Source organism: Panulirus ornatus, chromosome 32 (genome assembly GCF_036320965.1).
Source record: "Panulirus ornatus isolate Po-2019 chromosome 32, ASM3632096v1, whole genome shotgun sequence".
In the NCBI taxonomy this organism is placed as follows: Eukaryota; Metazoa; Arthropoda; class Malacostraca; order Decapoda; family Palinuridae; genus Panulirus; species Panulirus ornatus.
In genome coordinates this window covers 25,955,828-25,967,336 of record NC_092255.1, presented here as the reverse complement: position 1 = coordinate 25,967,336, position 11,509 = coordinate 25,955,828, and the positions used below count along the sequence as shown (strand labels likewise).

Below are 11,509 nucleotides of genomic sequence, written 5' to 3'. Positions count from 1 at the left end.
TTTTGACCTCGATATTTGTCGGTGAATGTATACTCTCTTCTTGATATTTCACAAGAGATTCTGTTTCTCTTTCAGATCAATAGGTATATCGTATGTACTCGAAAAAGATTATGTAGCATTTGAGAAATTCTGTGCGAAATGTCATAAACGAGTTGGCAACATCACATCAGCTGATTGGTAAAGAGTTGTTCTGAAGTGTCGTCAGGTGGCACTCCCGGCGGCTCGGGTCGACCTCACTTGTAACGCGACACTTGATTGGTTAAGCTTGCCGAGGCTCTCAATGATTTGTTGATTTTGTCCACTCACTAACGCCCTATTATGTTGCGTGTTTACAACTGAAAATACACCATGGTACATGACGGAAATAAAGATGAAGCTGAAAAGTGCTTCAATTTAGCACAGAAATATTTCCAAGAAGGAAACCGGGATAAGGCCATCAAATTCACGCAGAAAGCAGAAAGATTGTATCCTTCACAGAAGTCCCAAGGTAAGTGAACACCCTAGAGCTAACCATAGGTTATGGCTTCACTCTTGCTGGCAAGTTTGGTAAACCCTCGTATGTAAGAATGTTATAATGAGACTGAATATCATATGCGCATATGTAAAAGTCTTGTTGTGTGTTTTTGGGTCCATTGCGATATGACCTTACGCATTTTAGATGTATATTTTGAAAGATGGCATACTCATGGTTGATTATAAAAGCAAATGGAGTTGTAATTAGTATTCCAAAATCTGGGCCTACTACAGTAAATATCTCGAGAGCGGGAAGGGCAGTGAAAACGTGGGTAAAATGTGGTATTAGACGACGTAACATGTAAAAATATGTTTAGAATTTAGCAGATCATAAGAAAGTATGTAACTTTCTTGGTCTCCCAAAACAACGAAATCAGCGAAGTAATGTAATAGATGCATGGGATAATAGTAAAAGTCTATTATAGCTTCTTATCGAAACGAACTTCAGGAAGTGGTTCCTGATGTTTTATGTGATTTATTATCATTATAGATACACTTGTACATCAAGACTTGGAGCACAATATTAGATTATATCAAGAATATAAAGGATATTTGTATTAGGGGAAATGTGAAGTTAATTTAAAGAGATAGGCATCATTAATACAAGTTTTAGATATCAAAAATCATAGAAACCTCACAAAATGATTATAGGAATGTATAATGGTACTTTTGCTTTGTATCATGATGAGGATTGTGCTATTTCATCTGTTTTTTTACATTAGCGCCATTTTTGCTTTGCATTTTCATGAGCACAACAGGTTTATTTTGAGTAGATAAATGGAAAATAAGATAAATCTTGACTGCTTGGAAGTTTAGGTTCTGTTGATTCACTTACAGTTGTACTACCCACTTCCTTTTTAATTTCCATGTTTCCCTAGATATATTGATTTTATTTTATTTTCATCATTCAGTAACATTTAACGCTCCAAATAATGATCAACAGGTATTTCTGTAATCACTGTGAATTATGTTAAACAAATTATCCTTAAGCCATTGCGAACAGTTAATGTCATATGAAGACTGCTTAAGAAGGAGGGATTCTCATTATATGAGGTAAAATTTTTGAAATGGCCACCTCTACCTCAATTGCAAAATATATGGCCTTTAGTACTTTTAGTAGCATCGCATGCGTTGTTTGCAGACATTGCTGCCTAAACTTTATCCACATACTAGGAAGTACACGTAATGTTAAGGTTGCCTCTGTGACAACTACACCCTCATTTTATGTAATGTTTTATTGTTGTGTTGCTCCTGCAAGGTAATGGATATTTCTGATGTGAAAGTATATGTAATCATCATTGTGACCAAAAGACAGAAGTACCTCACAACTCGCTAGGTATGCCCAAAAATACTCATGGTGTACCTTGTATGCTTGCCAGTGGTGCCATATAAGTTAGTGCATAGCACTCACACGCAGTGACTCAGCAGGTTAACTTGCATATCATTTTTATCAGAGAAGTAGATTCTACATAATCATGAAAACAGAAGATTTTTTTAACATTTCAAAACTTTGTCTCCAGTGTGAGTGAAAAATTTTCCTGTTGCCTCACTGAAGGGTTAATTTGAAATTAGGGCAAATATCTAATGTCTGCAGGGCCCATATTTCTTGCTCTCCATGAAACATTCTCTACTGTTTACATCATTAACATGATTAAGAGTGTGCTTGAAAAATTATTCCTGTTGCTTCAATGAAGGGTTATTTTCAAATTAGGGTAAACATCTGAAGCCTCCAGGGTCCACATTTTTGTATAATCTTCATGAAAGTCTCTGTTGTTTGCATTATTAACTTGATTAAGATTAAGAGTTTCCAGAAAGTAAGTTACCCCACATGATGGCAGTGTTCATCTCTTCAATGAAATCGTCATCCTTTCCGCATTGATTCGTGATTTAGGTCCAAAGAGCTGATTTTATTTGCAGTTGATAAAAGTCATTGCTTCCTAATTTGGATACCAGTGCCCTTGTCTGTAGTTGCTGCTGATGGCTTTGCCTTGTCAAAGACATACTATGTAAGAGTTATTTGATTGATATGAGGGTTTAGTGTTTGGTATGAAAGAGATATGCTAGAATGGGATGAGAAAGAGGAATGCCTTTTGTGTGCAAGATGAGCATTTGTATAGTGTGAGAGGGAATGTTTGTATGGTGTACGGTGTTTGCATGGTGAAAGAGTGATACTTTAATGATGTTGCAGTGGATATCTGTATTGCATGAGAATTAAGTTATTGAATGGTGTGAGAGGGGATGTTTAGTTGGTGTAATGAGTTTTTATTTTAAGAGTGGGAATATATTTGTAAGATAAGGGAGAATGTTCGTTAACTGGGTTTTCTGTGGCCCAGGTGGGATTGTTTGTATGTTTCAGAAGGGATGTTATTGTGATGTGTGTTTAGGAATGGGTATTCGTTTTGTTGGATTGGGGTGCAAGAGTTGTGCTCATGTTTTTTGTGAGATGTTTGAAAGGATTGGAAGAGTGTAATAGATGTATATATGGGTGTTGGGAGTGAGTTGATGATATAGGAGAGAGATTGGTGCCTTTATGATATGAGTGGATTATGTTCATGGTATAAGAGAACTGTATGTATTTTGAGAGAGAAGTAGTTTGAGAGATAGGTGTTTTCCTAATGAGTGGGTATTTATCTAGTATGTTAGGTTAAAGAAAAGGATGTTCCTAATGGATGGGTATTTATCTAGTATGTTAGGTTAAAGAAAAGGATGTTGATATAGTTTGAAAAGGAATGATTAAGTGTCGTTTAATGTTGTGCTTATATGATGTAAAAGTGCATCTTGTATGATGAAGGGAAACATCTAAAGTAAGTATGGTGTGTAGGTGGGTTGTGTATATGGTGTAATAAAGAGAGATTTACATAGTATGGGTGTGGATACTTGTATGTTATGAGGTAAACATATGGACAGAGGCAGTGACTGAATTTTGGAGGCAATTATGTTTTGGTTTCTCACCCCCTTTTTTTTCATGTAGAAGATTGTGTATTATAGTTTAGAATGTGCTCAATATTTTTTTTCTTTTCAGAATTTTTAGATTTGCTAAATAGATTAAGTGGTACAGCTGGCCATAGTCCACATAGTAATGGGACAGCTGGAAGTGAGGGTGATGGTGGAGGAGGTGGAGGAGGCAGAGGTGGAGGGACGGGGAGTGGTGAGAACATTCGACAGCGACGTAAATCAACAGCAGGTGAAGAAAGAACTAGTTCAGCCAGTTCATCACAGTCATCTGGTGCCTCTGGAGACTTTACTAAGGAACAGGCAGAAGCAGTTAAGAAGTTAGTAAGCATACAATGATTCATCATATCTTTTGTCCCTTACATATAAAGAAAAACTTGTATGTTTTGGTTGTTGATGTAAATCATGAATACAAGTGTAAACATTATGGTCTTCATAATATTCTCTTGTAAACTTTAATTAATTTTCCTTTGCTCTTGAACAAGAATATTTCAGTATTATGAGAGAAAATGCAGTTAGAGATGTAGTTTATCTTTGGTTGTCAAAGGAAATATGACTGTTGTTGGGGATATATTGTACTTACAAGTACCTGCAATGAGATTTTGACATGGTGGCAGGGCAGGGGTATTGCATTATTCTCACCACTTGACTTGTATGTTGATGAACAACATTTCTCATGACTTCCTCACCACATCCATTCACTTTTCTTGCTTGATGTACAGTGCTTTTTTTTTTTTTTCAACAGCTACTCAGGCTTAGTTACTATTCAAAGCTCATCTGGAATTGTTATCAACCATGAATCTGATTTTTTTTTAATATTTCTGTAGTCACTCCATTTAATTGATTAATGGAATGTGCTTTGCACTGGTAAAGGTTTAGCCATAACAGAAAGGGACATAAGAGCTGTTTATAGATGGATATGATGTTTATAGATGAATATGCATGTGTGGGCATTTATGTATATACATGTGTATGTGGGTGGATTGGGCCATTCTTTCGTCCTTTTCCATACACTACCTTGCTAACGCAGGAGGCAGCGACAAAGTATGATAAAAAAGATGAATATTATTATCAATTTATTATACTTTGTCGCTGTCTCCCACGTTAGCTAGGTAGCGCAAGGAAACAGACGAAAGAATGGCCCAACCCACCCACATACACATGTATATACATAAACGCCCACACACACACACTTATACATACCTGTAAATTTCAACGTATACATACATATACATACACATACATATACATATATACACATGTACATATTCATACATGCTGCCTTCATCCATTCCCACCGCCACCCTGCCACACATGAAAATGGCACCGCCCTCCCCCCACACATGTGCGAGGTAGCTCTAGGAAAGGACAGCAAAGGCCACATTCATTCATACTCAGTCTCTAGCTGTCATGTATAATGCACCAAAACCACAGCTCCTTTCCACATCCAGGCCCCACAAAAACTCTCCATAGTTTACACCAGACATTTCACATGCTCTGGTTCAATCCATTGACAGCACGTTGACCCCGGTATACCACATCATTACAATTCACTCTATTTCTTGCATGCCTTTCGCCCTCTTGCATGTTCAGACCCCGATCGCTCAAAATCTTTTTCACTCCATCCTTCCACCTCCAATTTGGTCTCCCACTTCTTGTTCCCTCCACTTCTGACACATATATCCTCTTTGTCAATCTTTCCTCACTCATTCTCTCCATGTGTCCAAACCATTTCAACACCCCCTCTTCTGCTATCGCAACCACACTCTTTTTATTACCACACATCTCGCTTACCCTTTCGTTACTCACTCGATCAAAACATCTCACCACATATTGTCCTCAAACATTTCACTTCCAGCACATCCACCCTCCTCCACATAACCCTATCTGTGGCCAACGCCTCGCAACTATATAACATTGTTCGAACCACTATTCCTTTAAACATACCCTTTTTTGCTCTACGAGATAATGTTTTCGCCATCCACACATTCTTCAATGCTTCACATTTACCAAGTTTGCTTATTTGTGTTTTGCCCTTTGCACTACTATCCCAGTCTTGCTTGTTTACATCTCTTGCTGGCTCCTCCATCTACTATACTGTACCTAGTGTTTTTGCTGTTATTTGACTCACAAAGGCTTTTGTGGTTCGTTAAACTCATTTGATATGAATAGGTATGTTTATCTCATTTGCAACATGTTTAGGATGTAGTTGAATAAGATATTTTTAATTCTGTTGCAATATTTGTAACCAAAACTTTGAGGTAATAATTTTTTAGCCCAATTGCAATTTGATTTAATTTTCGGGGGTGTCTGAAAATGACCTGTTATCCTCTGAAAACAAATGAATCTTTATTTGGTATTTCTTTTAATTTTTCTAATTTAGCTTGACCTTGAAGTTTATAAATTTGATATTAGAAATGCTTGAATTCCCAAAAGCATGAAAATTGTAGTTTTTCAAAATGACATTATAGATTTAACATGCAATCAGTTTAAGATACAGTCACCTGAAATTGATAAGAATAATGAAATTTCCACAAATATGTAAATGTAATATAGATTTTTACCAGAAATCTACCGTATATATACTTTTATATTGACAGAGTAGCTAGCAGTAAGGGAAAAATGTTTGTAAAGAGGCTTATACTAAATCTAGATGGCAGAGACAATGGAAAAAGAATTTATTTGGATACATTGCAGCGGCAGGGTAAACACCATTGTAACTGAGCCTTTATTAAATAGAAATCATTATATTTCAGAATCATGAGATGTAAGGATTACTATGAGATCTTAGGTATTACCAAGGATGCTACAGATAGTGACCTAAAGAAAGCTTATCGAAAACTGGCTCTTCAGTTCCACCCTGACAAGAACAAAGCACCTGGTGCTGGTGAAGCTTTTAAAGGTAATTTGCTTTACTATCCTTATTTATATGGCAGTTTTGTTAAGGATGAGTCATGGGAATGCATTAAAGAATTAAGGAAGTAGGACTCAGACTGATGTGGGTGAAAATGAAAGTAGATAAGAAATTTTTTTGAAGCTATAGGAAAAGAAGTGCATATCTATGGTAGGAAGGTGTTGAAAGTGATTTAACTTGGAAAAGAGGCTAATGTGAACAGATATCCAGAGAGATTGGGTGAAGAGTGGCATATGGTGGAAGTTGAATGAAACAAGGAGTGGAAGGAATAGGGAAACATGCTTCACATGCCCTGGTTCAGTCCATTGACAGCACATCGACTCTGGCATAACACATCATTCCAATTCACTCTGTTCCTTGCACGCCTCTTGCCTTCCTGTGAGTTCAGACCCTGACCACTCAAAGTTTTTTCACTCTATCCTTCCACCTCTAGTTTTGTCTCCCACTTCTCCTTTTTCCCTCCACCTCTGACACATACATCCTCTTTGTCAGTCTTTCCTCACTCATTCTTTCCATATGTCCAAACTATTTCAACACACCCTCTTCTGCTCTCTCAACCACACTCTTTCTGTTTCCACACATCTCTCTTACCCTTTCATCACTTAATCAAACCACTCCTTCAGCTTAGGTAATATAATGAGATCTAGACTATGCAATCAGTTGTGAAAGAGAAATGTTGTAAGTTGAGGATTATATCTTTTTTGTTTTGTCAGTCGTCATGAACCTTCTTGATTCTATCAGAAAGATTAAATACAGCTTCTCTTATTTCTAGTACACATCCTATGTCCGTAACCATGCACTTTAATATTGTGGTTCATGAAGTTGAGTGATAGAAAAAGTAGAAGCTTCATTTGGTTAAGTAAGCAAGGAATGAGGAGATTAGGAATGAAACAGTATGAAGCAAGAATATGGGAATGGTTTATTACTGTACAGGAATTGGTTATGAAAAGAATTAAAAGTTTATTTGAATAAGGTGTGTATGTTTAGTTACAGATGAGTAAAGTTGCATTTTATAGATAGACAGAGAGGATGGAAAATATGTGTGAGAACATTGTGTGTCTGTTATGGAGTTTTCAGCTAATGCAGATATCTTAAGAATATTCTGCATAAACAATCCTGTTTTATAATAGTAATATTGGAGTATGGATGGATAAAGAAAAATCTCCCATTGTCAAATTGGTTGCAGCTGCAACAAAGTTTGTCCTGAGAAAACTTCATCAACGTCTTTCCCTACAGCTGTTGGTAATGCTTTTGCTGTGCTTAGTGATGCAGAGAAGAAAAAACAGTATGATCTTTATGGCCCTGAAGAATCTAGTGCCACTAATCAACATAGAAGTTCTTATGGTCATCATGACTTTACTCGTGGTTACGAAAGTAAGCATTTGATTTCTTTAAAAAGTTGAATATTGAATTTTAGCTATATGTAAGAATTGTTGTTATGAGATTCTGTCTGTTGTGCATGTTGGAATTTCCTCCACAGGCAGAGTACAGCATTCAGCACAAGAAGATAAATAGTAAGTACATATCTAGATTTTCTTAAAGGCTTATACATAATGATAGCTCCCATATGCACAAGTATAAAAAAGAGATAAACTGGCATGATCTTCCAGGCTTGCATGATCACTGTGTATATTCATACTCTTGAGATGCTGTTATGATTTGCCTTTTCAGTGTTATGGTTTCGCATTTGACTCGAGATGAAAGATAACAGTCATTCCATTAAGTATTCTTGTATACCTTTCAGCCTTCCTGCTATATCCAACAAATGTACTGTAGTTTCACTTATTACAATGCCTGTCAGTTTGTTATTGTTCAACTGCTATGTTTTTAGAGTTTCCTATTTTGGTGGGGATTAGGGATCCTCCATTCACAGCTAGAAAAAAAGATTGAAATCTCCCTCTTTGAAGTTGGATTTGTCAGTGATCTATGGGAAGATTTACCTGTACATCTAGCAAAAGAAGCCAGAGAGGAGAAATTAAGATGAGCGGAAATATCTTGGAGGATGTGGAGTTTTTAGATACCTGGGAGTAGGTATGACTGTGACTGGAACCATGGGAGCTGAAGTAGGCCATAGTGTGGGTGAGGGGACGAAGGTCCTGGGCTCATTGAGTAATGTGTGAAAGGAGACATCACTGTCTTTAAGAGTGGAGCTAGGTATGTTTGACGTTATTATAGTCTGTTGGTGCTATTTGGATGTGAGTCATGGGTCTTCGAAAATATATAAAGTTTGTGGATGTTTTGGAAATGAAATGTTAGAGCTAATATGTGGTGTAATAAGAGATAATAAGGTAAGAAAGAGATGTGGTAGTAAGTGGAGTATGTATGAGAGAGCAAAGGAGGCCATGCTGAATTGTTTTGAACATATGGGGAGGATGAGAAAGGTAAGGATGATTAATGGGGTATATATGTCAGAAGTGGAGAGAACAAGGAGAAGGTGGAAGAATAAAGTTAGAGATGCTTTGAGGTCTGGGATCTTATTGTGCCAGTGGATATGATGTATGCAAGGGATAGAGTGCACTGGTCTACAGGCGATGACATGCTGTTAATAGGCTGAACCTGGGCATATGAAGCAGGTGGGGAACCACGAAAAGGTCTGTGGGGCCTGGTTATGGATAAGGGAGCTCTGGTTTTGGTACATTATACATGACAACTAGAGAATGGATGCAAGTGAATGAGGGCATTTCTTCATTTATTTCTAGCCATGCCTCACTAAGGTCAGGAAATGGTGAGCATGTATGAAAAAAGTAGATATTTTGTGATAATATGATATGTTTTGTGAAATTGATGAAAATAAAAAGAAGCATCTAATTAATTTTGTCTATCTGCTGATTTCAGTAGAATTCAAGATTTGTCATGAGCTTGATTGACAAACTTATTATCTCCACTTCTCCATTTGTCTTGCTTTATTTAAGCTCCATTCCCATTTACATGGAGTGCATAAAGTGTATACACTCTCTTGGTTGTATCTTTGTGTGCTATCAGCCGTATTACTAAATATCTTCTCTAACCATCCAACCTGTATGAGCATATCATCTTAAGGGACTTCTGTCCATGAGTTATTCACACATCTTCACATTTCTTGTCTGTCTGTATTAAAATGTGGGTAAGTTCAAAGTTGCTGACCTGTCTATGTAACTTAGATCTTGTATTTTACGGTCTGGTTTTGTTGCTTTCCGTTGGATGCTTTCCTAGAAATCAGTATGCCTTTCTAAATAGAGTGATTAAAGTGGTGCTGCAGACATTGATAAATTCATGATTTACATTAGTCATGATATATGAATATCTTTTTGTCTGTATTTGAAGGTACTTTTGACATAAGCTAATATATACTGTACCTGACATTTTCTGGTTATCCGTTGATAGACTGGTTATTTTGTCAATTGCTTGTCTGTCTCAGTGGAATATTTCTGTAATTAAATTGCCTGCCTGCAAGAGAATTGTTATAACATGTCATGGTCCTGAATGATACTGTCTCATGATTATAACATTGTCTGCAGATATGATTAGGTATGGTTCAAGAACCTGGAAGTCATTTACATAGATCAGAAATAGCGTTATGGAACACCACTAGTTATTCATACCAAGTTTGAGAAGACATGCCAAACGTATGCTTGTTTTCCATTTTGTGTAAGTGCTTTTTGACCTACCAAAAAAGCCCTCCATGTGTTCCTGTTAGGATTTCCAATTCCCTTTTTTGGGGGGATAATGCCAGATGCCTTTTGGCATTCAAGAAAAAGCTGATCACCCATCACTATTATTTCGAATTCTACCCGCTTTTTCCTAAAAGTCCAACAGGTTCATGTTGCACTTCTTTCCTGTGAATTCTTATTTTTCCTGGGTAGTTTTCCTTTTCAGGAACTTGCGCACTTGCTTCCAGATTAACTTGACCAGGAGTTTATATACTATATACTGTGCTTGTCAATGGTGGTGGCCTGGCCCCTGATTTAGCTTATTTTCTCCTTTTCCTTTGAAATGAATTTACACTTTTGCTTTCTTTCACTTTGTAGTAATGACTGAACTCTCTTCCAGTGAGTATGTGAACATCTCACATTGCATATCTGCTCCTTTCTGATATAGTGTATACATATAGTGAGATACCATGAGAGCCATGTTCTTTACATGGATATAGATCTGACTTAATCTTACTTCTCATGTAATGATCTCAACATTGTTGAGGATCTCTCCCTCATTCTATCATGACATTATTAGGAGTAATGTACTCAAGAATTAAGCATTCAACTCCTCACTTAAGTTCTTTTTTATTTCAAGAACCTCTCCTTTGAAATTATCCTGATTGTTTGTGCTTTTACTAATTATTTTTTAATGTATGGGTTGATTCAAGGATTTCATCACTCTATCCTAACTTTTTTTTCTAATCTCTCTCTCTCTCTCTCTCTCTCTCTCTCTCTCTCTCTCTCTCTCTCTCTCTCTCTCTCTCTCTCTCTCTCTCTCTCTCTCTCTCTCTCTCTCTCTCAAAAAAAAAAAAAAAAAAAAAAAGTGTGAAATGATGTGTTTTGTTATATAGTGTATGTAGGTGCCTTTGAAAAAAAAAAAAAAAATCTTGTTTCTCCTTCTTTGTCATCAGATTTGATTTTAACTTGATTTCTTTGAGGGAAAAAATTAGGTGTCTACTGTTTCAAGTAGTTTTAAGCTCTCATTTATATTACTGACACAGTTTGCCATTCAGTTTTAATAACCTTGATATGTATTAGTTCTTTAAGATATAGTGTCTCATACTAGTTGAATTAGATAGTTGGGTTTGCTTGAATGGTATGAGGTCTAAAATTTGGTTTGAGGCTGCTGCGATGTGCTGTTTTTGTTGCAGGCTCTCCCAAGACGATGCAGCAGGCAATGCTGCAAACATTCATGGGCATGGTTGTACACTACATGCAAATGTTCGTGCTATTGGTGCTGTTGCTGTTGCTGGCTTTATGGCTGTGCATTATGGTCGCCCTCTTGCAAAAGGATAAGTTTGACTCCTTCTGGCCTGTGAAGCAGATCAATGGCCCATTTATGCACAGGTCAGCAGCCACACCATGGCCATTAGTCTTGCTGCTGGTTTGTTTGTCTCTTGAGGATACCAAGAATCCTCCTTGATTTTTTGCATATGTTATGATGCATTATGTTAGA

At 36.9% G+C, this 11,509-nt stretch overlaps 1 protein-coding gene across 2 annotated transcripts in view; it reads left to right on the top strand.

The window, feature by feature from the left end:
• The first annotated feature begins 244 nt into the window (after window positions 1-244).
• LOC139759204 (dnaJ homolog subfamily B member 12) overlaps window positions 245-11,509 on the top strand; it is a 31,444-nt gene continuing 20,179 nt past the window's right edge. For both annotated transcript variants that reach the window (XR_011715016.1, XM_071681271.1), the window contains exons 1-4: window positions 245-487; window positions 3,536-3,785; window positions 6,222-6,367; window positions 7,616-7,753. Coding sequence is in view for 1 of the 2 variants with exons in the window: in XM_071681271.1 (XP_071537372.1) it covers window positions 349-487; window positions 3,536-3,785; window positions 6,222-6,367; window positions 7,616-7,753 (673 nt within the window). In the remaining variant the exon portion in view is untranslated. The remainder of the gene's footprint in view (window positions 488-3,535; window positions 3,786-6,221; window positions 6,368-7,615; window positions 7,754-11,509) is intronic.